Genomic DNA, 27,539 nt, shown 5'->3' with positions numbered 1-27,539 from the left:
GCAGACACAAAGTTTGACTTGCGTTCAAATATGATCAAAGCAAAGCAAATGTAATATTTTGCAACATATTTGCTACACGTGTAAATCCAACTTCTCGTCTAGCAAATTTAACTATTTACCTCACCTTTACTACAACAGAAAAGCTGTCGCAAATGTACAATTTATCTTTACATTTGCTACCGGTATGAAAACATTGAGTAAATGCGGTATTTACCATATTTGCCTTGTGTGCAAATATAATGCAATCATGATATTTGTTTCTGAGCAAATTTGAGCAGTGTCGTTCAAATATGGTATTTACTTCATTTTTGCTACGATTTTGCTAGGTTGTAAATCCGTTTTTTCGTGCAGTGAATGACACATATTGAAGTTGCTCTCAAAAAAAATATTCGCTTAAAAGATTCATTTCTTTCTTTGAAATTATAGACGCCATCAAATAGCGGAGCTCCCAGCGGCCCGAAGGGCCGCAGAGCAGAGCCCCATACCCATAGAAAATTAACAGAACCATGTATTTGAGTTTTCATGGTCATCATGGCTAGCGGCACGGTTCGCGGGCGCGTACGACGTACGTCGTGCAACATGGCGGCCATACTCCAGAAAAAGCTTTAGTTAACATCAGCTTACATCTTTGATATTGGACATTCATGTCATGGTCAATTGACAGCTGTCAAAACAAGGTATCCGCTGACCAGTATCACATGACCATATCTCGGGCTCACATATAGGGCTCATAGGGTCGAATGTTTTTTGAAGTTTACCGCTGACCGAGTAATGGTTTCCATTGGATCGCGGGCTCAAGTGCTATATTTTTCCTCTTATCGGTCAGTAAATTCGGATTTACGAAAAGGGCGAAGTAAATAATCGGGGAGCTTCGCTTTTAGGCTTGGCTAAATCTATTTAATAGTTCATTTAGCAATGTTTCAATTATGATTCATTCTAGTTTCTTCATAGGTCAAAAGAAGATTTTCGACCCGCCTAATCCAGCTTTGAACGAAACATGGAAATAGCCCAACCTTTGAAGGCAAATTTGAAAAAAATGTGGTACCTGCTTGAGACTGCTTAATTACATGAACAGCATCTTTAAATTATACTTTTTATAAAAACAAAAATAAAATTTGTCTGCACTCCAAGTCTGCAAAGTTGACAACTGCTTAAAATTCAGGAAATTTTCAAAATTTAAAAGTAACGAACATCCTCGTATTTACAAAGTCTTTGGATAAATTCGCATAATATAACATCTCAAGCCCTATTACCTGGCTTTAGAATGTCTGTTCCGGTCTTCACAGTCATCAATGAATTCTAGGTAACCTCAAAACTAATAGCTTTTTCCTTCAGCTATACGTTTGTACACGATTCCAATCTGATGAATCTAGCGTGACTGTTACATCGCAACGAAACATGGCCCTCTATCCAGCCCTCTACGAGCTTCATTGGCTTCCCGTTGCTCATCGAATTAAGTCTAAGATTTTAATTCTTACCTTTAAATCAATTTATGGTCTTGCGCCATCTTATCTTAGTGATTTGGTGAAAGTTAAGCAAACGAGCTCATACTCGTTACGCTCAAATAGTAGCCTATTATTAGAAGTTCCACGGGAGACAATGCGCCCAACACTTGGCGGCAGGTCCTTCACTTCATCTGCACCGGCTTTATGGAACAGTTTGCCGGCCGACCTGCGTATTATTACGACACTTGGTGTTTTTAAAAGTAAACTTAAGACATTTTTATTTAGATCAGCATTTTAATGTATCTTTTTAAATTTTTACTGTATTTTGCCTTTAGGTTTTAGTTGTTTTGTGTATATGTATACTTTTTATTGTTTTAAATGAAATTATTGTAAAGCGCTTTTGATCAGCACATGTAAAAAGCGCTATATAAATTATTAAATTATTATTATTATTATTATTATTATTATTTTTTTTTATTATTATTATTATTATTATTATTATTATTATTATTATTATTATTATTATTATTATGTGTAATAGAAGCGTGGATGTTCTTTGCATCGCCGACCGCAGTTTTGCTCAAAGCCACTCTTGCTCGGACAAATTCCTCTCAAAACGTTTGCATGGACATATTTGGGACTAGTGTTACCACACAAACGTAGTAAACAATGAATCAGAGATTGTAAAATGCTGCGGCCACCTGGTGTTCTCGCTCCCAGTCTCCTATAGAGCTTTACATTTCAATCAGCCTGACACGTTTTGGAAGGGACAGTAAGAGATATAAAATATCTAAGATCTGTTAGCTGGGATCGTAATAAAACAGTAATAAAGCGTTCACTAATAATAATAAAAAAAAAAAAAAAAATTTTTTTTGGCAGTCAGCCAGATCATAATAAAAGGAAGGGAAGAAAACTAAGGGAAGAGACGGAAAGATTCTAAAAAACAACAATTTTTAACGGCAACAAAAACAGATTTCTTTAGTTAAAGGGCTAGGGAATTTATTCCTTTACGATTTTATCAGTCGTAAAATACTGTACTGTAAGTTTCCATTGGTGAGGAAATTGGACAACATGCGATCAGACACAACTGTTGCTCATTTGAAAGCCATATTTGAAGGGCATGGAATCCCAAGTAAACTTGTCACAGGAAATGACACACAGTTCACATCTTCCCACTTTCAGGAATTCAGAAGCACATATGGTTTCGATCATGTTACGACATAGTTGGTAGAGGTGACTGGTTAGGAAAACCGGCAAACATCAAAGAAGCAACTCTTTGTTACGTTTTTCGCGTGGTCACGTGATCCTGACCGTACACACAGAAATCAACAAAACAAGATGGCGGATGGATATGCGAGCGGATAGAGAAACAAATCGTTAGATATTAGGTCAAATTTACAGTTTAAGAAGTTCAAATTTGTATGATTTCAAAGTTTAGTTTGTCAAGATAGTTATGCCCGGCGATAACTGTTCTGTGTTCGGTTGCGGATCGTGCAGAAGGATAAAAGGTATCGGAATTTGGAAGCTGCCTGCAACGAAAGATGAGGCCCACAAGAAGTGGAGAGAAGACTGGCTCGCTGAAATCACCAGGACAAGGGAAAGCGACCATGACTTCAAAGCTTTACTGGTCAACGATCGGGTGTTTACCTGTGAGAAACACTTCGAAGCCGAAGACATCGAAATATGTAAGTCTTGACTCCGAAGTACTTTGAACATTTGTTGTCGAAGCTTCCATTGATTTTGTTGATTCTGGTCAATTCGTGGCGAATCTACAGTTCGATTACCGTGTTTTGGTTACTACAACCATGGCTCCATTGTGAGTGTGTTTACAATATCTGTCTTTTGATTTACGTTGCAGTTCATTCGAAAAAAATGACAAAGAAGAAACTTCGATTTGGCGCCATTCCAAAGTTGAACATGCCGAGAAAAAGCCACGAGACTGCAAAGCCAGAGCCAAGACCCGAGTACTTTCATATAGCAGTTATTTTATTTGGCCATTCATAGTAGGCCTTTTACCACAAGGCATGAACTGTACATTATGTATTATAGCTCACAGTTGAAGAAAGAAATTTCATTTTGCTTATTTATACAAGAACAGGTTTTTGCTTTTAGTTCAAATTTCATACAACCCTTAAAGTCCTAAGATTGATCAAAATCAAATTTCTCCTTGAAATGACAATGATATTTGGTATGTGTATTGAAAGTTGAAATTAATTCTCCTAAATTTATTGCAAGAAATGCATAGATAACACTAAGGAGAATTTTTATGTTGATCATTGGGCTTTAATGTTGGGATAAGGTAAAAACTTAACTGCCTCTTTGGCCTTTTGAAGTAGGCCATCAACCGCATGCCATCTAGTGTACATTATGTAATATAGGAACAGAGTTACCAGTAACTCATGTCATGGTTGTGGAAGAAATTTTGTAGTGCTTTTTGCAATAGGAAAAAAATTGTTTATTTTGACTCTTCAAAGTCCCAAGATTGTTCAAATTCAAGTTTCTCCTTGCACAATCAATGCATCTGTTTCACCTATCAGGCAATGAGACTTTACTAATGGGACGGTTTATTGAAAGTACAAATACATTTTCCTGCTATTACTGAAAAAAAATATTGATCATGGGTCTTTATTGTTTAGTGATCAGGTAAAAATGTAAAGCATCCCTCTTGCAGAGCCACTCCAGGGTTACGAGTAAAAAGTGATAGCTGGCATTTCAATTTTCAAATTGAGTTTTTTTTTTATAACATAAAAATGGAATAAAAGTTTGATTACAATTATTTAGAGTAAATGACAAGGAGTATAATTTGACCTTTAAGAGTTCATAGTTCTGATATAAGCATGAAAATTAAAATTGTTCTCACAGGTAACATGTACATGTACTGTGAATAGGGGTACTCATCAAATAAAAACAAAAACATTAAGCTTGGGGAAAATAACATCAGGCAAGTCACTTCAGCAAGGTGTCTAGGTGTCCAAATAGACAGTGCACTCAAATGGAACATTCATGTCAAAGAACTGTGTAAACGTTTCACCCAGAAACTGAACCTTTTGAGATCATTGTATTTTTTGCCAATTCCTGCGAGAGTAGACTTTTATTTTAAAGTAATCATAGCCAGAAATTCCGAACCATAGCAGGCGTGACATACGTCATTATATCCAATGCGCTGATTGGCTCACGGCTGTCAAGAAAACAAGTCACGCCAGCGCCGGCGCTGACAAGCCAACTTTCAGCCGAGAAAATAAAGATTATCTGGCAAATATTATCATTTGTCTAAGAAGATTTCCCTGAAATAAGCTCTGTAGAAACTCTACTGATACGTTTCTGTTTTCTCCGGTCCGATTTCGTACAATGAGGAGCCTTTCCAAGCGGTTTTGAGCCGCCGTAAATCAGATCGAAAATCATTTTCGATCCGTGACCGATATGTCACGCAGCACGAAAACCCTCAGGGGGATTCAAGTCCCAGGCTCTAACTCTTCCCTAAAAACGCCGAAAAGAGCCTGGAGAACAGCTTGAACTATTTTTGTGTTTTGCTGCAGCCGCAATGGCTGCAAGCAAAACACATTGAGAGCTGAAGTTTGTGCCGTAAGTGCCGTAAGGTGTAAGTGCCGTAACAGAGGAGAAATCTGAACTACCGATGTCAATCAAATCCATGAACAAACAAAATCGAAACCAATGAACCGTAGCGCTGATCGCATTCGAAGTTACGGGCCAAAGTATTCGAACGCAAACCACGTTGGACACGTTGGAAAACAGAAAACCGATTTAAAAGTATATCGCATTGGGAAAGAAAACAAACTGTGGCGCGACCACTCCAGTTTTATGAGAAAATTATTCTGCAGTTTTCATCATTTACGAAAAGAGCGAAGACTTGGAACCTCGCCGAAGGTCATAAATATTTTCTCCAAAGGACCGGTTAGTGCACAGTTTGTAAACTTTCGCTTTGAAAATAAACTTACCCTCACCTTGTCTACACTGTCTACAGCATACTAGTACTGTATTAACTCTGAACTTCATATTTTAAAATAAAATGTATGAACGTGTAACTTGTCACGCAAAGACAGCTGGAAAGGAATATACCATGCTGGTAGGCTGCATCGCTAATTGTAGCTGTATTCGAGCTATATAAAAGACAGCTAGAAACGAATTAATACTAGTAACATCACAATGGGAAAGAAACTTATTCAGTGGTGCACACCGTCGAAAACAAAGAAATATTAAAGGAAGTTCTCATTCACCAGATTCACTGCATCAGATGCAACATTCGTCAGTTCGTGTTTAAATGCGTGGCGACCAGTTTGTTTACTAGTTATTAAAAAATAATACGGTCTTCATTTAATAAACAGTTCATCCTTAAATTTCAGCTTTTCTACGACTGACAGGTAGGTACTATAGTATAAGCCCCGCTAAAATAGCTGGAAAAGGAAAGTTTTTTGAAAAATGAATTTTTGACTGCCAGACGCGCTGGCGCCACATGTTTATTTTGTGAAGATTAATTAAACGCCGTGAAAAATAGAATTTGATGTCCAGCGAGCCACTGCATCTTCGGCTACGCAGTCCTCAGTGAATCCTCCAACTTCACAAATTTCTAAAACTTTAAGAAAACGAACTTTCGCAGAATCAAAAATTGGTCCTTATCGATCTTCCGATCTTGTTGTGAAGACACTGAAATTCGACGAGTGTTCATGCGTGAAGGGATGACTGACGAATGATAATAATTATTTGTAAACTTTCGCTTTCAAAATGAACTTTGCGTTACGTTCAACGCCGTCTTTCTGTTGTTGTACGCCGGTGCGCGTGCGATTATTTATAATTTCTGAATTTTGCATATTTAACTCAGGGTGACACAAGTTTGTTAAGAGTTAGTTGTTCCAGTGTTTAATTTGGGTGAAAGTGGTTAAAGAACCACTGTCTTGTCACTAATAAATATATCACATTGAGTTCTTATAAGGTCAATAGATTCTGTCTTTTTCGTTGTTGTTAAAACGCTTCCATTGTGACAATGATTCCAAATACAACTAACGGTAACCAGTGAGATAACGCCACTAAAAGAATCACATTGAGTTCATTGAGATTTTTTTATAATGTTAAGAGTTACTGTTTTTTATCAAAGAGACAATCATGTCAGACATTACGTTAACTTACTAGTAATTAAATTATGTTTGCTGTCTTTGATTTCAACATAACATTGATCAGTAAAATTATCAGGATTGAATTAACACAAAGTGACTACAATATAGTGCAATTATTAACCTGCACACAAGTGACAGACAATAAAAGACGTTGGATTTCAATCTCGACTCACTTGTCTTTCATCAACATGTTCCCTAAGACTTTGCTCTAGCAGCAAAACACATGGACCCATTGGGGCCCTATTTTTCAAAATGGTGGCTAGATTTTGTGATGAAAACAACAGATACGGTGAATAAAACAGCTCGCGTTCGTCAAGAGTTTCATCCGAGCGATTTTGAAAGTGTGCAGTCAAAGACGGACAATTTTTGCGAGATTTCGGGAGTTTTATAAAGCAAAAACCGCAATGAATTCAACTCGAAGAGAACCAAAAATTATCGAAAACTAAAGTATTGGATGTGGTCTTCAAGTTCTGCATTGGAATGGAGATTCTAATCTTCAGCAAGAGAGAGCAACCCAAAGCAAAGATCAGTGGTTTGCATAAACAAGACATAATATACAAAGGTTAGTATGGCGGATCCTTGTTAGCATTCGTAAAATTTTCAAGTGGAAAAAGCCGAAAGAAATTTACTTCGCTAAGCTACAAAACCCTTTCCAATTCAAAACTATCACCACAACTGAAGAAATTTTTATCGGAACAGTGAAATTCAAGCACCTCGGTCTTTGCAGCGATCGACTGAAATACGATATCTATATATTTTTCTTTTAGAAACCTGAGAGCACATGCAAACACAATTGTCACGCTTCGTGGGGGGTCGCGGTTCGGTCGTGGTTCGGAATTTCTGGCTATGTTTACCGTCTGTAATGTACGGTATGATAGTCTGGGGGTCGTGTGGCTCAACACTTTTTAGTGACTTAGAAAAAATCCATGTGCGTGCCGCCAAGATAATTTTCGGCTTAGACTGGTTCACCACTTCAGAAGACGTACTGCGTCAAGCAAAGTGGATACCATTGAGGCAAATGTACATCCGCAGGGTATTTTGTTTTGTCTGCAAATGTTTATCTGGTGGTGCTCCGGTTCAATTACAACACTTGTGGACGGAGCAGAAGACTAATTACAATCTTAGAAGTAAAAATTGCTTGTCAGTACCAAGACCAAAGACTGACTTTCTCAAAAAGTCGATTATTTATGAAGGGGCCACATTATGGAATTCTTTGAATAACGAGGCCCGCCTTTGTTTGGAATGCTTAGTTTGTAGTCTTTATCTGTTATTTATGGATTTAGTTACCTTTAATAGTTATTTGTAAACACGACCACATCAGCTATGCTGCAAAACATTTATCGTGTATAAATAAAAGCTTTTATTATTATTATTATTATTATTTATTATTATTAAAACAATATGCATTAACAACAGTCTCAGTCACCTCTTTGTTGTTCGTTCTCGTTACAACTTCTACTGATTTCCTTGCGAAGCGCCTTCGCTTTAGTATGCTTTGCCTTGATCTTATAGCGATGAACTATATCCGGCCTTGACAAAAGCGAACGAGCGCACAAATACATACAAGCTCACAATTCCATGCAAGACATTCTTGCAAACATGGCAGTCTGGTTCAAGTTCTGCACTTGATATAATTGAGTTATAGTTGGCAATGATGTCACTATCAATAATTGCCTTGTGAAAACTAATTGCCCCCTTCTTCAAGCTGTTGGTACAAATATCTGCTCAACTCATTCCTTAAATATGCAGCAAACATTTTACTTTCTAACACATTGCAAGAAGGTTCGGGCTTAAATGTTGCTGCTGTTCGCTGTTGTGTTTTGCAGCCTTGTGTCTCTCGTAACTTCCTCTTGTTTTATACTTTTTTCCACAGTCATTGCAAACAATTCCGTGGTGCTCAACCTACAAAAATATCACCAAAAACGATTACATTGATAACTTTTCGCGAAGAACATAAAATTTAGCAGCTGGATTTTCTGGAAAGCTTTCCGCGAATCATTGGAGTATCGTAAAGAAATTATCTGCTACAAATTTTAACACTCGAACCGAATATAAACATGTTGCTATTACCCAGACCGCTTGAACTTCGACACCAAGATTTCATTTAAGCATTTCTTGATTCATAGGGATCCCAGAGAAAATTTATGTCGACGAAAAGGCAATAAATAGGCTTAGATTTTAGGCAAGAGTTGCTTGAATTCCGTTTGTTGACACAAGTTATACGAGTCGCGATCGTGCAGTCAAAGTGAAACAAATTTAAGCTTGGCAGTGCAAAAGTACGGCTCAAAATTACAATCTTTATACTTACATTACCAACTGCGACCGAAATTTGCTCTTCTATATCTTCATCTCCTTTACAATTCCTATAATTGTCTCTGAGTCTTCTCCCAAAACAAACAAATCGGCTGCACTGTCCGCCATCTTGAATGAAACTGTGCACGGTCGGAGTCACATGACGGGTCGGTTCAACATCGGCGGCCGCGCTATTGTTTTGCCCTTTGAAGTGTGCCGGTTTTCCTAACCAGTCCCCTCTACTAACTATGGTTACGACAAGTCCATACTCCCCACTCAAGCTAATGGCTTCATTGAAAGAACTGTTCAAACTGTAAAGAACCTCCTACAAAAATGCAAAGAATCTTGTGCAGAACCTCATCTTGCCATGCTATGCATGCGAAGCACACCGCTTGATCATAACATCCCATCTCCAGCAGAACTGTTGAACTCAAGAATGTATCAAACTAACCTCTCAGCAGTTTCTAAGCCCAGCCTTTCCTTGTCAGCAGATGGTGACTTAAATGACAAACTTCAAACAAGGCAGGACCAGCAGAAGTCACAGTATGACAAAACCTCAAAGATCCTTCCTGCCTTACACCCTGATGAACCAGTTCGTGTACGAAACCCACACAGCCACAAATGGGATCCTGGTGTAATCAAGCGCACTGTACAAACCCCTCGCACATATGTTGTTGCCATGGCAAACGGTAGTACCTTCAGGCGAAACCGCCGCCACATTCGCCCTACTGGAGAGGAGGTCAAAACACAAGGCAACAGCAACACAGGCATAGCAGAACCTGAACCAGTTTCACCAGATATAGGCTGCACCACAGCACCCAGTGCTCAACAAAGCTGAAACAAAGCGGAATCATCTCAACCAGTGAACAGCTTACTTTAATAACCCCCAGCACACCTTGCCTCACATCACCAGCAGAGCATGTGTCCAGAGAGATTCCACTTCGTCGCTCCTTCAGAATGGTCAAACCACCTGACAAGTTGAACCTATAAACTGAAATGTGGTGTGAACATTTTAGCCCTGTTGTGTTTCTGTTTACTGCTGATTGAAGACACTCGTTCGGACAATGAACACTTGACAATATGATAACATTTTCAGTTTATTTTTCTTTATTCCTTTACTTAAGTACCCTGTCTAGTACTGTTCTTTTTGCATTTTTTTTTAGAAGGAGGAGGATGTTATAGTTTGTAATGCCATTTCTGAGCATGATCTGCAGACCTATGTACATGCGCACTACGTGCCTGCTCCTCGTGTGTAGAGAATAAAATCCTTGTGTTGATCTGGGTTTGTTCTCACAATGTTTGTTCGTAAATCCACGGACCCGAAATCACAACAAGTAGCATCGCATAAATTGAAAATTAAAATACAGGGGACTAGAAGAAATATTTCGGAGCAGCATTAGTCAGATAAGGAACTTGAATGGGGTCTAAGAAACATGTTAAGATATTCCTTAACTACTCCTACTACGACTCCATCACTCAGTATCTGTATAAAGCTTGATGTAATGAAATCCTAGCTATTATAACTTGCGAGACTGCTGTAAAACAAATTAAAGCATCGAAGAAAGAACGGCATTATGTATACAGTCGTACTTCGAAAAAAAAGCATTGTCTCTGTTTTTATCCCTCTTTTTATGCTTTACTTCTCCTTATTGCTGAGCTCTAAAACGAGTAAGTAAAATGTCTAGCTCATCCTCGTACGCATTTTAAGGCTGTTCACGAAAAATGCCATTGCAGACATTTGATCCACTTGAATCAGCCTCACTTTCATGATCACTTTCAAGGAAGTTCTCAAGGAAGGCTTGATGTAACTGAGGGGTAAAAACAGATGAAGGAAATCCAATATCTGCTTCACTTGAAGAGGTAGTTTTGGACGCTATTTTGTCTGTTTTTCTCTGCGCGACATCCACGCAATTATCCTCGCAGCAGTAGCGCGCGTACCACACGCCATGGTGCAATTTGTGCTAAAAATAGCAAAATTGTCCCTTATCATGTGGACAACCCCCAATACTGAAATGGCACGCGTTTACGGTCTCCGTCCCAGATTATGGCTCCTGGTTTTATCTTACATCTATGGGCCACCGTATATATACTTTTAATAATTTAGTCGCCCTTATAACAGAATGGAAACACTGTAAAACAGGTAAATAAACGGAAAGCTGCACTTTTAGCCTTGCCCTCATGTACAAATTATTATTGCTCGTTTGCAATACTGCTGATGATCGACGCATACAAAATATAACCATGAGCGTTACCCGTGCTCGAAAGCCGACAAATCGTGACATGCCTTTGTTGTGAAAGTCAACTCGCGGAATTTGGATTAACTCGAACGTCCAAGAAGCTGCTCTTGTAATCTTGGAACCGAGATGAGCACTTATTGTCAATGCTAGTGAATATTTTACTCCTCAGGTTTGTGGGAGCTTTTTTTTTTCTTTCTCTTACATTCGCATCATCAATTTCCTACATTCTAATACACATTTCTTTTAATTAAAACCAATGTCCCTTTTTTTCACCATAAAGGCAGTTTTGAAAAAAAGGAAGGTTCATGTGATCATTTAATTCTTTGCTAAAAGCAATGACAACAGGGTTACGCTCTTGCTCCTTGTTTACCATATGTTAAACAATGCATCAAATAGATCATGTGCAATATAATAACCGTAATAATACGCGGACGATTGAAAATTCATTTACGCAAGAGGTAAAAAAACAAATCTCGCCAGTTATTGACCATATGTCATACAATGGATCAAATGTATCGTGTGCAGTATAACAACCATGCGTCCGGCTTTATTTACAAGTGAAGGTGCAATTTTGAAACAAAATACTCCTCTAAATCTCATTGTTATAAGCGCAAAGAGCTTAAGCTAGATAAAGGGAAGATCACTTTACAGGGCTTTGCTGTGGATGCCATTCTAGCGGAATTTGAATTAGAGAGATAGTTACAGAACCCACCTTTATTGAAAAGACTTAAATTCAATTTTGTTCCGTTTACAAAGGTGCTAACGGCAGCTAACAATCTCCGGTACGGTAATCTATACTTTTCTCGTAACACCTGTCGGGAGAATGATAATGTCGAGAAATTTTGTCTCTTAATTCTGTTTCCACCGTTCGCTTTAAATAAATTAGAACTTAATTTCAACGTATGAACTTCTTTACAAACTACTGTTGGGACTCCGAGATGAAGTAATATGCATACTGATTGTCAGTGCTAGTGTCGTGCCAAATTACATCGAAGGAGTTGCATGAGTCACTGATAGAAAAAAGAATCATGCAACGTCCCCACGTTAATGAACGACAACATTTTACTGCTCATGTTTGTGAGAGCATTTTTTTCTTTCTCTTAAATTTGCACCATCAATTTCTTACATTCTATAATGCTTGTTTCTTGTAATGGAAACAATCATGTCTCTTCTTTACGCAGTTTTTTTTTTAAATGTTATGTGGTGACTTAATCCCGTGTACAAAAAGCGAAGGCAACTATATTACACTCTTGCCCCTAGTTTACCAGAGGTTAACAATGCATCAACTTGATTATGAGCAACATAATAATAGTGATACATTGGACGATGGAAAATTGAATTTCCCAACAGATGAAAACCACTTTTGTAACAAAGCTCACCCCTTTTTGACCATATGTTAAACAATGCATCAAACGAATTATGTGCAACATAATAAACGTGATACGTTGGACGATGGAAAATTGAATTACGCAACAAGTCAAGAACAATACTGTAACAGAGTTCGCATTTTGACCATATGTTAAACAATGAGCACACGTTGGTCTGTATTTGCAAATAAGGAGCAATTATGAGGCAAAATACTTTTTAAAAGTGTATTGTTATAAACGCAAACAGTTCAAGCTATACCAGTGAAAGATCAGTTTGGATCGAAACAACTGTTGACAGAAAAGTGAGGTAAGAAACTCCATCGATGATCGTTTTTAGTCAATATTGTAAATATTTTGCTCTAAAATCTTCACTTGAGCAAAAGTTTATTTTCCTGTGTTCGACTTCTTACCCTTTCTGTGGTCCTTCTCGTCTCACACTGTACGTTTGGTAGGCTTAGGTGAAGTTAAGTTAAGTAAAGTGAAGTGCAGTGAAGTGAAGTGAATACTTTATTTACCCTTGATTGTGAAGTAGGTTGTAACATAGTTAATATCTCCGAGCATTTCGACAGTAAAACGGTACAACGGGCAAAGACCAGACCACATCACCGGGAACTTGGCGCCCTTTTCTTTACGATCTGCTAATGACGCAATGTCATAGACAGAACTTATGCTGCACATGTTCATGTGGATTAACAAAAATTGTGCCAGAGCTACAAATTGTGAAAACGTTTTTTTCGTTTTGTTTATTGTTACCTGTACCTGTTGTTTTTAGAAAAAAAGCCCTCTATATCTACAGGAAAAAGTAAAAAAAGTAAACGACAACACTACACTTGTTATGCACTGTTTTTTCCACCATGGTATTGCTATTCGTACTACCCATGTTTTTTGTGGAATGAACACTACGGTGGCATAGGAGCACAAGGTAAGCATACATTTTTCCTTTGAAAGAAAAATTAAGTATGCGATCGACGTGTCCCATCCTTAATTGACGAATAAATTCCACCAAAAAAAGTCCATCATCAGAAATGTTACACGTAAATGTAAAAACAAAAGACAGCTATTACCACCTTTCAAATAACTTGCCCGAAGAGACGAGCTCGATTTTTTAATTTAACACTATTCAGACCGGGCTTTTTTGGATCTTTTCAGACCGGGGGTGGGATTCCGCCCCCACCTCCGTAACATCCAGAATAGGTTTTTTTAAATGTATATAAATAATTTCTATTTTATATATATTAATTACGTTTTTTAGTTAGGCAGGTTAGGTGTCCACAATTAGTAGAGGGGACTTTTCCCCTCAGCTACTACAGATTTGACACGTTAATAAAGTTGTTATTATTGTTATTATTATTATTATTATTATTATTATTATTATTATTATTATTATTATTATTATTATTATTATTAAGAGTGACATCGCTGTGTCAACAAAAGAGGAAGACAACACGAAAAATAAAGCTGAGACGGTGAACAAGTGACTGGTATCACAGACATGTGCGTGTCGAACAGTGTCTGGAATTCAGAATATATACCTTTATAATAGCACCTGTTTACAAAGGGGGGTCCAGAGGGGGACGGAGGGGCATTTTTATGTGTGCGTGTGTGAAAACCTTCAATAGTTTAAGCTTGGGAAGTTATTAAAAATACATTTTACCAAAAATAATGAAGGGGCCGGGCCCCCTGGGCCTCTCCACAAGGTCCGCCACGGGTTTAGTATTTAGTTTTGCAGAACATGACATTTTAACAGTACACAATTGAAAGGAATACGAAGTTGTGATATTGTCAACTTAAAAGCAAACATTGATTATAAATATTTTCTATTTTATATATATTAATTTCGTTTTTAGTGTGGCAGGTTAGGTGTCCACAATTAGTAGAGGGGACTTTTCCCCTCAGCTACTACAGTTTTGACACGATAATAAAGTTATTATTATTATTATTATTATTATTATTATTGGTATTGTTATTATTATTATTATTATTATTATTATTATTATTATTATTATTATTATTATATTGTATTACTAGAATAGTACATGTTTAGTCAAGTGTTAAAATGCTTCAGTTAATGAAACTTTAAGAACTACAAACCCAGTTAAAATACACGTAACATCACAAAGATGTCTGCTGCCTCGTATTCAGATAACGGGTATTATATTTCTTATTGCATTTTTTCAAGATTAAAAAGGACTGCTCTTCAATCTTTGCACAAAATCACAGATCTATCATATTTACTAATTGTATCTGCAGTAAAACATGTTAAACAACAAAGTAAGAATAAAAAGTGTGTTTAGTATTTGACTTTGGAAGAGTTGGGTGAAGTGTGATAACTTTTACAAAGATTGACATTGTGTGAGCTCTAATGCCTGATTTCCTCTATGGCGCGCGCCTGCAGGGGATCATGGCAGTTGTATTTATTAAACCATGTGCGAAACTTAACAACGATGAATACAACTACCGTGATTCCCTGCAGGCGCGCGTCATGGAGAGAATCGGCTATTTGATCCCTAAAGAAGCCTTTATATTTTTGTTAGTTTGCAATACGGGCGATGATCGACGTGGGTAAAAATTTGATGAGTATGCCAGTGATTCGTGCTCGAACGTCCTACATCTGTTTCGTGTAAGACTATTTTTTGTAAAGGTTATTTCAGTAAAATTTGAATTAGAGAGACAGTTACAAAACCCACCATTTTCCCGAATAATGGTTAGAATTTGACCATAAAAAACGTTTTCACAACATCACACATTTTCTCCATCTCATATTCTCTTCATCGGACTCCATACTTCTTGTAACACTTGTCGGAAGAATAAAATTTCGAGACATTTTGTATTTTAATTATGTTTCCTCTGTTCCCCAAGATTAATTATATCTTAACTTGAACGTACAAACAGCTGTTCTAGTGGCTCTTAGACGGGAAAATATGTACTAATACTTTGAGAGGTTGAAAGTAGAGGTGGACAAACGGTTGAGAGAAGAACAGGCTGGGTTCAGGAAAGATAGGTCATGCACAGATCAAATTGCTACCCTGAGGATCATCTTGGAACAGTCTTTAGAGTGGAATTCTCCTGTTTATGCGACCTTTGTGGACTATGAGAAGGCATTCGATAGCGTTGATAGGGAAGTGTTGTGGAAGCTGCTACGCCACTATGGAATCCCAGAGAAATACATCACTCTTATACAGAAGACCTATGAGAAGTGCACCTGTAGAGTCATCCACAACGGAGTTCTTTCAGAACTGTTTGATATGCTCACTGGAGTGCGCCAGGGTTGCTTGCTGTCGCCCTTCTTGTTCCTGCTTGTCATCGACTGGATAATGCAGAGGACGACAGAAAAACATCAGGATGGCATACAGTGGACACTCACGACCCGGTTAGAAGATCTTGACTTCGCCGAAGACATTGCCCTTCTTTCACATAACCACAGGAGCATGCAATCCAAGCTGACAAGACTGGCAAAGATCTCAATGCAGACGGGCCTTAGGATCAGTAAATCCAAGACGAAGGTGATGAGGGTTAACACCAAGAATGCAGATAGGATAGAACTAGATGAGGATGAAATCGACGAGGTGGAGGACTTTGCGTACCTTGGAAGTAACATCAGCAAGGACGGTGGATCTGATCAGGACATACGAGTGAGGATCGGAAAGGCAAGAACTGCATTCACCATCTTGACACCTGTTTGGAGATCAAAAGTGATTTCCAGAAAGACCAAACTACGGTTATTTAATACCAACGTAAAGTCAGTCCTCCTTTACGGCTCTGAAACGTGGAGAGTAACAAAAGCGAACTCCGCCAAACTGCAGACCTTTATCAACAAATGCCTGAGATCCATCATGGGCATCCACTGGCCAAAGGTCATAACAAATGAAGAGCTTTGGACAACAACTGAGCAGGAAAAGATCAACATCCAGATAAGAAGGCGAAAGTGGGGTTGGATTGGGCACACCCTCAGGAAAACAAACTGCAATGTCACCAAGCAGGCACTGAGATGGAACCCACAGGGGAAGAGGAGCCGAGGCCGTCCCAGAAACAGCTGGAGGAGGACGGTAGATAACGAGGCGAGCAAAGCAGGCTACACCTGGAGGCAGATCGAAAGGATAGCCCAAAACAGAACACGATGGCGAGCAGTGGTTTCCGTGGACCTATGCTCCATGGGGAGCGAAAGGGTTTAAGTCAAGTAAGTCACTTTGAGCAGTCATTGTTAATGCTAGAGTCATGCCAAATTACGTGTCAGGAGCTGAGTCAATCGAAGAAAAAGCAATAAACGGCCCCGCGTTAATGATAAACACAATTTTACTGCTCAGTTTCGTGGGAGCATTTTTCTTTCTTATGCATATTTCTTCTAAACCATTATGCACCATTAAAACCATTGCATCTTTGTTCTATTCTTAACGAAGTTTTTTTTTTAAGTTTTTTGTGATGTTTTAATTTTGTGCCTAGACGCGATGGCAACTGAATTATGCTCTTTTCCTCGTTTATCATATGTTAAACAATGCATCAAATCGATCATGTGCAACATAATAACCGTATTACGTTGGACATTAGGCAGTTTAAGATACGCTACGGCGAGGTGCTACTACGGCTACCGTAACCGAAAAGGTCTGGGGAGAGTACGTCTCGGCAGTCCGCCAAATTTAGTGTAAAAGCAAGGCGAAATACAAAGAAACATAGGCTAATAAAGGAGTTGAATAACACTTTTATTTAGTTTTCCACAGCCGAATGGCTTCGCTCAAAAAATATATAGTTGTTGTTTGCTTTGCTAGGACTAACAGAATAGTTCTGAGAGAGAGATTCTTTCTACAGCAGCAATACACAACAACACAACAACAATTAAAATAGATAAAATGTTTAATTTTAAAAATACGAATATCGCAAAGAATACCGAGTTATGAACTGAAATATACCAGTACTCACCGAAGCAAAATGGTAGCGGTTACTTATACAGCTATAGTACATCTCCACTAAACTGTGAAGGCAAAAAAATCGCACGCTCAACACGAGTACTTTTCTTGTCCATACCGACACTTGCACCGAACGAATTCGTCAAATTCAGGATAAGACTTTTAAAGCTTATGAGCGACAAACGCGACAATTGTTCGACTACAATTAAATTCAAAGGATACAGTATTCGTTGGAACTCTTAAAATACTGAGAAACCCGTCGAAAAAGGACAGAGAAGCGAATAAAATCCGACGTACTACCACTACGGCAAAACCTCCGACTCGCGTAGTCAGATTTCACTCTACGGCTGGACGTGACTGACTGACATGCGCAGTATCTTATATTTGGAGAAAATTACTTCCGGCAGCCGTAGTAGCGCATCGCCGTAGCCTATCTTAAACTGCCTATTGGAAATTGATTTACGGAAACGATGAAAAACATTTATGTAACAGATCTCGCCGCTCAGTTTTTGACAATAATGTTAAACAATGGATACAATTTATTATGTGCAGTATAACAATCATGCGTTGCAAGCGAAAAGAGGTTAAGCTATATCTTGGAAAGAACAATTAGATTTCAACAAATGTCCGCTGAAAACTGATGTAAGAAACGCAAATGATCTTTGTTTCTAGATTTAGTAGTCAGACAGGGATATTTTACTTTAAGATCTATACATGATCGGAAGGTTTATTTTTTCTTTTCAACTTTTATCCCTATGTGCGGTACCGGTTCTTTTCGTTTCACACTGTTTCGCTTAAGCCTAGCTCTCATATAATCGCCCTGATCGTTTCTTTCGCCCCTTCATTTCAAAAGGTTTACTTGCGATCGGGGCGAATGTATGGGAACATTACACAGACAACCGCCAACGTCTGCGGGGATTGCGGCAATCACGATTGCTTGGATCGCCCGTGTTCTATCCTTCTAGCTAGCTTCTTTTTTCCTTCTTCGCCGTAAAACTGCAACAACTGAGAATATGGGAGCCAAGAGTTTTGCTCTTTCATTGAAGGCTGCCAATGTATTGGATCTATAGGGCTAACAAATTGTTTTTTCGTAGGTTTTCGCTCATGCCAGGCGATCGGGACGATCATATGAGAACCACTCGATCGCTTTCAATCGCTTCGATCGCCTGCAATAGAAACGATCGGGGCGATCATATGAGAACCAACCTTTAGTAGGATAGGTGTCGAAGCTAGGTCTTGATGTTGAGGCTTTCTATTCAGCCCTGGTAAAAGGGAAGAAAGACTTTTTTTTCATTTCAATCAGTGGAAATTGATGGTTACAAAAAAACGTAGAGGTTAATGACGCCGAACTTAATATTTAGTATTAAATTTACATAGCTTGGCTAGGTGCGCGTTAATTCACGAAATGATTTTCGATCAATATTATTTATGGGCTTTCTACTTGCCACCTTTAAGGCCAACTGGTAATATCCGCGACATCCGATTTTCGTTTCCTTCAACCTTTTTACCTTTCCTTCTAAACTGATTTGTAATGGACGTTTCGACCAGTTTGACTGGTCTTTTTTCAGGCTTAAAGATATTTTTTCAGGCATCCGATTTTAACAAAAAAGGAACCGTTTCATTACTCTGCCGGGTAAGCCAATCCCCCGCGTGACAAAATTGAGCAAATCAGACATCTGTTAAAAAAGAAAAAAAATATTTGATCCAAACATCAAACGTTTATTTTTTCGCAATTAATTCGAAAGCTGCAGAGGGTTAAAGACAACTTTGTGGTAACTTCTGGAGCACGCTTAACAGAGAAGAACGACTTAGCTGTGAAGACAGCACTGCGAGCATATTACGTCGGTTCGTCAACTTAACTCAGTGCCGCTGGTGGCTGAATTACACAGCACCATGGGTTAGGAAATTTGGTAAACCCATGAAGCCGAAAAAAAATTGTTATCGAGTGAGCGTAAGCGCTCCCTCCCTTACAGACTCTCACGTAATAGAAGTCACAAGGCAACCCGAGCGGGGGAAGGCGGAGGGGGGGGGGAGGGGGTGGGAGAATGTCATCTTATCCTACGCCAACGAACGTTAAGGTTAACGTCGGCTTTGACATTGGACATCCATGTTATGGTCAATTGACAGCTGTCGAAGTAAGGTGTCCGCTGACCAGTATCACATGACCATATCGCGCCCTCAGGTGTGCAGCTCATCGAGGACGTTTGCTTTCTTGAAGCTGTCTAGGGTAATGAAGCTGACTCGCAGGGTCAGCTTGAGTGGTAAAGTTTTGGCAGGCTTTTGTAAGCTGTATTTTTTATTGTATTGCTTGAATGGTGGGTAGAAACCATCTTAAACTATAATAGCGCATGTCATTTGGTTACTTTTGTAATTTGTAAGTGATGTTTGCAGTATGCAAGTAATGTAGCGTGTTGTAGATTGGTAATTTAACAAGTATTATAATTAAAATTAGATACTACGCGCGATCTGGTTGGTATTGGTCAAAAACCTATGTACTATTGTATCGGTAAACTTCCGCTTCCCAACATGGCCGAACCATGCTCGACCACGCGTAATGACTAATAATCAAATTTAGTTAAATGTTTTCTTTTGGTCTATCTTGATTGTTCAAACAGAGGATATGATTCTCGTAAATGATAATTATGAAAATTTACTGAGGCTGGATCACAAAAATGAATTTTCCCGCCCAACACAGTTGGAGCGAAGAAACCAGAGAAAAAACGAAAATACAGAGACAAACCTATGAGAAGGAACACAACCACGGGTCTGCTTTCACTGGACTGGAAAAATATTAAAAACGTGGATATCGTTCCATTTAGCATTTACTCTGAAACATTGAAAGAAATTAAAACTGCATCAAATTGGTCGCGATGAAAGCTTACTTGAATTATGTTGATGGCAGAAACTTACGCTTAGTCCTTGTACGCGCTTGAGTTAAAATTTTAGTTTTTTGTGCTTTCAGCACTTTCAGCTAAGTCTATTTTTCGGCGAAAACGAAGAAATACGGAATAAATAAATTCATAACAAATTTCTAAAGTGACGTTTATGTAACTAACACTAGTGGTAACCACAGGTTAGAAAGTGCGGGCCTTGACGCACTTAGAAAAGATACTGGTACGAGAGTGCGTAATTTTAGATGGCAGTGTCGATAAATAAATGATTAAATGGACAAAAGACAATTATCCCGAGTAACGCGTCACGCAAGGAATGTATGTTTTTTATCTTTTTGGGAAGTGTTATCGAGCACGCGGTGTGAATTGAGATGTGATTTTTTTCAGTCGGTAAACTCGCTATGTTGTGCTCGCCTTTTATTAACGTGGCGCGATTAATGATAAATCACGCTTAATTAATTGCCGCTAACCGGCCGCGAACCAGTCAGAGTTGTTTTTTGTCGGATTGACAGTTTAGTGAACTGTAGTCGAGCACGCGGTGTGAATAGAGATGTGATTTTACTCGGTCGATAAACTCGCTATGTTGTCAGTGTTATAACGAATTTCTCGAGAATAACCGTTGTTGGAATCATTCGCTTTGCCATGGTTTATGTGTGATACAATCAGAGCAAATTTTCGCAAAAGCAACACCCGTAAAACAAGTCTGCAAATTGTAATGTTTGCAATCTTCCATGTGACAGAAGCCTAGATCTTATGTGACAATCGTTCTTGGAGAACAGATTTTCTCTTCCGGTGTTACGACAAACTGTCGTGATTGACACATTTTTCGCATTCCGATCGTTCTTAGTGGAAGAACAAAATTTTCAACTTCCGTTTTCTGTTCGCTCTTTATTAACGTGGCGCGCACGCGTAAAACGCAATCCGCTGGTCACTGTCAAGATTAGGGTTGCGGGCCTCTCTTGGGCCCGCAATTATTATTCTCATAACTTCGTCAGTCTGTGAAGTTTGTAAGCTTGCAAACCTTTCGTGTAGTCTTTTACTTTCGCGATGAAAGACTCCGCCCACAATTTGCTAGACTACCATGTCAAAGAACTTTAAAATCGTTGAATATATTTTACAACGTGTAAACTTGATGAAAATAAGACATTTGATCACAAATATATAGTAGATTCCTAATTCTTTGACAAACGTTTTCCAAAGTTATTTAACTTGGGATGTTAAAAGAACACTTGAAAAGCTTGCCAAGCTTTTCTCGTGTTCTTCCAACATCCCGCGTGGTTTTATAACGCCAGTAAATGCTTAATTATTGTAAAACACTGGCAATGTATTGTACTAAAGTAACGTATGACAAGTAAGTAATATTTTCTAAGTAAGTAAATGTGTTTAAGTAATTAAAAGCAATGTATTACATGTACAACTTGAAGTAAGTAATGTATTGTAGGTAAGAAAAATTAACATCCTGTAAGTCAGTTATGTAGAATAAAGGTAAATAGATAAATAAATTATATTAACGTATTTTGAATATCTTTGTAGAGCACTACAGGAAAACTATGCTTCGAATTCGTCTGTTGTAAAAACGGCTTCGAATTAAGTGCAAAAAAGAGCGAGCTTGAGTCACACCAGCTACCACCTTGTGCCAACAGCCTTCGTGGGAATTCAGTACTCGGTGGAGCCTTGAGTGAGACCCTCTTCTCGTGCAATTTAAAGTGAACCTACTGATTGAAGGTAATCACTCAAAAACGCCGGGGGCGTTTTTTTTTTTAAACACGACTCTGACCCGGCGTTTATTTGAGCCCCGTGTTTGTTCGGGGGTGGCATTCAATGAAGAAGATTATACATTTCATGAGCCTTGTCCTAAAGTGCCTTTCGGAAGACAATATTATGTTACACTTTGTCGCAGCTTCCTTCTCTGCCTCGGGAAAATAATAGATAACACACATTCAGATAACCCGTACAATGTTGGCAATATTTGTCATTGACCTTTGCTTTTTATCCGCAGGAAAGATGTTTAAAAAGTAAAAGTGGACCACTTTACTTCTTATGGACTATTTCTTCATCATGATACTGCGTTTCCTGCTACCAATATTATTGTGGAGTGACAATTACGGTGGCTTAGCTACAGAAGGTATATATGTTATTTGCCGGCTGGGAGGTCCGTATAGTGAAAAACTGTGACCGAGGTCTTGAAAATGCTGCCCGAGGCCGCAAGCCGAGGGCAGCATTTTCAAGGCCGAGGTCACAGTTTTTCACTATACGGACCGGCCCTAAAGCCGGTAAATAACTTATTTATTTTTTTCCTACTTTAATGTGTTGGATTAAAAAACACCTAAAAAACATACAAAGACTTTCTTGCCAAATGTGTTTGTATTTATATACGCGCGCATCCAATGTTGAGTCGATCGCCATAAGATACGGCAAGAGTAAATAATGATCTGTTTGCTATAAGAGCTTACTGCCAAACAAAATAAATTCACTAAAATGAACAGTACTCAAGGAAAATTTCATCTGAAAAAAAAAAAAAAAAGAAAAAAAGCATCTGAAATAATAGAAAAGCACAATGTAGAACAGAGCAATCAGCGAATTGCGAAACACTTTTACTGAACTCCATTTCGGCTTGTGAGTTCTTTAGTTAATTAAACTTACTTTTCGGACTGGAAAGCACTTAGCTATTTAAATTTGTATTTAACGAGTCAAAAACCTCTGTGTTGATTCCCACAGTATTCTGTTTTGACAAAAAGTTTGCGAAAGTGAAACTGAATGAAGCTGAAATGTGTAGTTTGGTCGCCTGCACAGTGACGGCACAATATTGCGAGAATTAATTTGACTGTTTTTTAATAAAGCATCTCATTTTCTTGAATGGCGATAAGCAGTATTCGGTTTTGGAGAAAAGTAGCAGAGAAGCAAGGTGTTTGAAAGAATAAATCGAGTCTGTAAACCGGCGACTTGCAGTAAACCGCAATGGCGTGAAAATCAGTGCGAATGCATAAACAACGATCGGCAAACCACGGCCATAAAACTATAACTTCATTTTGTCACTAAAGAGAATAAATACTCGCCTTTTGGAGAACTTCAAAGCCTTTAATTCCACTGCTAATTTTCCCTTTCAAATTTACAACGGTTGGTGAGCAACTACATCGATTTAAATCATATTGGAGAGCAAAACTGTCATGGGTTCGTTCGTCTCGCCGCGAAATGAAACTCACGAAAGCGTTACCGTGGCCCGTGGGCAGAGATAGGAGAATCTTGCCCGCGCTAATAACCAATCAGATTGAAGGATTCGTTACCGTGCACTGTTGGAAAAAAATAAAAGCATATATTTCTCCCGCGAAAAGAGATAAAAATATGCAATCGACGTGTTTCGTTTCTGCTCATAAAAATCTCTTTTAAATCGAAAAAGCACATGATATCGTTTACTTCAGTGCCCTGAAAGGAAAATTGATCTATTTTGTCCAACATTGAAACTATTAGTTTAAATTTGGCAGAATCGGCAATCCTCGCTTTTTCAAATAAAATTGAATATCATAATTAGTTCCGACAATCCTCAAGTTTTCTAAATGCTCGGCTTGGCTGTTTAAACTTTTGGCCCTGGGAGAAAACAGCAACAAAAAATCTAAACGGTTGTAAATTAGATGTTCTTTACTTTTGAATTAAACGACCAACCAGCAATAATTACATCAAGGAAAGTACGAGTTATCTCTTAGTTGTGTTTGACAATAAAGTGTTATTTTTCATTCCATTTTCAAATTGTGCGTTGTGTTTAGTCAAAGTTGCCGAAATTAAAAATGTGCTTTCCCTTTAACAGATTGTGGATTGTTGCTAAACGACACTTTGAAAAGTCCTGGATATCCAAACTTCTACCCAAATAATACGTACTGTGTTTATAACGTTCCCATTCCTGACGGAATGACTATGGAAATTGATTTTGACTTTTTTGAAGTAGAGGACCATGCCTCATGCAGGTAAGCAATAACACTGACACTGTAGCTGCTCAATCAACGCTTACTAGTCGCTTTTCCATCTCTCGCGCTACCTCACCATCTGGTCGATTATAACCTTAAGGCGAGGAGATGCGCTTGTCCAGTCAATATACAAAGACACCAACAAAAATACCGTTATATAAACTATAACTAACTAACTAACTAACCAACTAACTAACTAGAGCAGTTTTCAATTGAGTGTCGTAAAACCAAAACCAAAGTAATTACTCTGGCCAGTCACAAAGGACACAGAAAATTTAGTAAACCGATCAAAACTCGAAGCAAATACATGTAGCTGGCACGAAGCGCGAGAAAACGTGCGCGAGCGAGTCACGATTGGTTTTGGTTTTAGTTCTGATTGGCTGAGAAAGTGGCGCGAGATTTTTAAGCCAATCACTAAGCGTAGTAATGCAAAACCAATGCAAACGCAATTTACTTTCGACACTCAAGTGAAACCCGCTCTAACTAACTAAAAAACTAACTTACTAGCTAACTAACCAACTAACTAACTAACGAACTTACTAACCAACTGACTCACTAGTACTGAATGACTGACCTACTGCATGACATACCAACTAACTAACAAAATAACTACAGTTGAACCCTTAAGCGGTCGCAGTTTGAGAAATGGTAACTGGTCGCTTAATAACGTTCCATCGCATAATCGGGGTTAGTCAGACGTTATCACTTGGAATTATAAAAAGGCCACCGTGACGTCGTTTCAGTAAAAATAGCGTAAAGAGAGAAATAACGGAAACTCATGAAGACGACGATAAACCTGTGACTGAGTATTTTAATCAGCCGCTGATTTTCTTTTACAGACTCTGGTCTGTCGGATCCTGTTAAAGACAAAGCCAAACATCGTATATTATATCACATGCACCCCAAACTCACGATTCGTGAAATAGATCGATCAATTTTTTTTTTTATGTAAGCGTATGGATGATTTATATAAGCGTATCGAGTGGGACGTGACTACTTGATAAGCGCGGTGTTGTGTCACAATTTAAGTTGGTATGGAGTTTAAAATAACGTGGAATAAAAGCGCTCGACGGAATAAAGTTTTACCTTCTTTTCATTAAAATAAAGAAAATGTACTCACCTTTCTTGGTTTCTGTTGTTCTTTTGGGCTATTTCATCGTTTTTGGGTGCGTGAGTACAGTTTACTTCAGCGAAGCTATTTTATCTAGATTTATATAACAAGCAGTATTCTTCTCTCATTCTGCTTACCCGCTAATCGACTCAACATTGAGTGCGCGCGTAAACAAACAAAGTTGCGATACTAGTAGGAAAAAACTAAGGACTAGGTCAGCCGTTTAGGAAAAACTGTATCCTCGGTCTTGCGCACGACCTGAGACCGTACTCAAGACCTAGAATACAGTTTTTTCCCTAGGGATACGACCTTGTTGCCCAAAAATAACATATATCATTTATATCATATCCTTCCTGGCAGATATGACTATTTGACTATCTCCAATAACCATACATCTGGTGTGTATTGTGGTGATAAGACTGGACAGACAGTTCTAATAGCTGGAGATCACGCAGTAATAACATTCCACTCAGATTCATATGTTCAGGAAAGAGGATTCTTGCTAGTTTTTACTGCTGTTCCACATGGTAAGTGCAACAGAACGACACATGCAACGCATTGGACAGCTGGTTTGTGTCTAAGTAGTATTGCTGTATGTAAACGAGAACAAATATACCAAGGAATAACAATAATGCCTTTATATCTTCTAATTTATGCCATAACTAACAGAATGATCTTATTTTCGTAGCTTATAAACATGTTAGTTTCTATACGTGGCTTGATAATGATACACGTTAGAAAGAGCTAGAGGATATAGATGAAATTTCAATAATATACAAAGACACTATAATAATACGCAATAATAATACGGATTTGCTTCACGTATAAATCGCATTGATGGCAAACTGTCTTCCTTAAAACATAATCCCATTCAAAAGTGACGTCTATTCCTTCCTAAAAATGCGAGACGTTTTTGAACCGTCGACCGAAGGCAGTAGAAGTACGTTGTCAGCTGGAGAGCGATTTAGACCATTGGCAGAGATGTAGACTGAACTTCTGGTTATAACCCATATTTTACCGGCATGATGATGTGTGAACCCCAGTTACTACCTAGCTATGCTAACTGTACAATTACTGTTCACTTAACTGCTAAGGACATTCATGAACTACCGACACGTTGCTTACATTACACACCTAACATGTGGTAGCTGGTGGGCTAACCATCACTAGTGATGTTGCACGGACTCTATTATATCGCTATTTCATGGACATCAAACCAGGGTGTCCGTAATAGCAAACTGTGCCCAGTAAATTATCGGTCAATATACTTGTATATGTTTTCAAATAATATTTCTGCTTATATAGTGTCTATAAATTGTATTTCATTAGTTCCACCCAACATCATCCTACCAGCTGCCATCGTGCGAACCTTTCCAGGCTACAATGTTGCATTCCCAGTAACTGGAACTCCTCCCATCTACACAGCGATAATAAGAAACTCTACATTATTGGTAAATACAACAAACACTGCAATAGTCTCGTTCTGGGAAGAAGGAAACTACACCTGTGAGGCCACCAGCCAGTATGGAACTGAAGTGAAAGAGTTCTCTGTGATATTCAAAGGTGAGAATACAGCCAGAATATAGACAACGTTAAATATTTCCAAACTTGGGCTAACAATAACCTTTACTCGTTTATTAAAATGAACCCTATGTAGCTTTGAATCAGATACAAATAAAAAAGCACACAGTGTGTGCGTGTGTCAACGGCCAAACCGTTTTTCGTAGTGTATACAGCACAAGTTAACTTTCACTCGATCGTAGAAATGAACTACAACATTTGGCTATTCCCTGTCAAAGTCACCAATGGCAGGTAGACCTGCAGTGGAGCTGTATGCCTATGTGGGAAGGTCGATATCATTTGAGTGTAGTGTAAGGAGGGGAGGTACATAATGCTGTGTTAAAAGTAATACCCTAGAAATAGCGAGAAACCCCAAGAAGTCCAGACGGAAACAATATCAAATTATGTTTCCAAAAAGGTCTTGGGAACAGCAGACACGTAAAGATTTTAAGAAAAAAACGACAATGTTTTTAATTTTGTAAGAAATGTTTCGACAGAGCATCTGTCATCTTCAGTTGAATGGTTCACAAAGCACATAGTTGAATAATAAGTAGACAAAAATGCTAATTAAGACGACAATGTAGTAACAACAGAACATGAAAATGTGTGAATTAGAAGTGTAATTACTGATTGAGGCAATGTAGTTC

At 38.4% G+C, this 27,539-nt stretch overlaps 3 protein-coding genes across 3 annotated transcripts in view; all 3 read left to right on the top strand.

The window, feature by feature from the left end:
- The first annotated feature begins 2,075 nt into the window (after positions 1-2,075).
- Positions 2,076-10,428, top strand: LOC144636653 (uncharacterized). Its single transcript, XM_078495842.1, has 2 exons — positions 2,076-2,668; positions 9,129-10,428. The coding sequence occupies exon 2, from the start codon at positions 9,234-9,236 to the stop codon at positions 9,702-9,704; it is 471 nt and encodes a 156-aa protein (XP_078351968.1). The 5' UTR covers positions 2,076-2,668; positions 9,129-9,233; the 3' UTR covers positions 9,705-10,428.
- On the top strand, positions 2,784-4,500 carry LOC144636004 (uncharacterized). Its single transcript, XM_078495141.1, has 2 exons — positions 2,784-3,130; positions 3,304-4,500. Exons 1-2 carry the CDS (start codon positions 2,899-2,901, stop codon positions 3,447-3,449), a joined length of 378 nt encoding a protein of 125 aa, XP_078351267.1. The 5' UTR covers positions 2,784-2,898; the 3' UTR covers positions 3,450-4,500.
- An 11,837-nt stretch (positions 10,429-22,265) lies between the features above and the next one.
- The window catches only part of LOC144636947 (uncharacterized), a 78,254-nt gene continuing 72,980 nt past the window's right edge, over positions 22,266-27,539 (top strand). The window contains exons 1-4 of the mRNA XM_078496142.1: positions 22,266-22,387; positions 24,065-24,221; positions 25,693-25,859; positions 26,662-26,895. Of these exons, the coding sequence (XP_078352268.1) occupies positions 22,303-22,387; positions 24,065-24,221; positions 25,693-25,859; positions 26,662-26,895 (643 nt within the window). The 5' untranslated portion in view covers positions 22,266-22,302. The remainder of the gene's footprint in view (positions 22,388-24,064; positions 24,222-25,692; positions 25,860-26,661; positions 26,896-27,539) is intronic.

Source organism: Oculina patagonica, chromosome 13, assembly GCF_052425735.1.
Source record: "Oculina patagonica isolate OP01 chromosome 13, crgOcupat, whole genome shotgun sequence".
Lineage (NCBI taxonomy): Eukaryota > Metazoa > Cnidaria > Anthozoa > Scleractinia > Oculinidae > Oculina > Oculina patagonica.
This window is presented reverse-complemented; position numbering and strand designations above follow the sequence as displayed.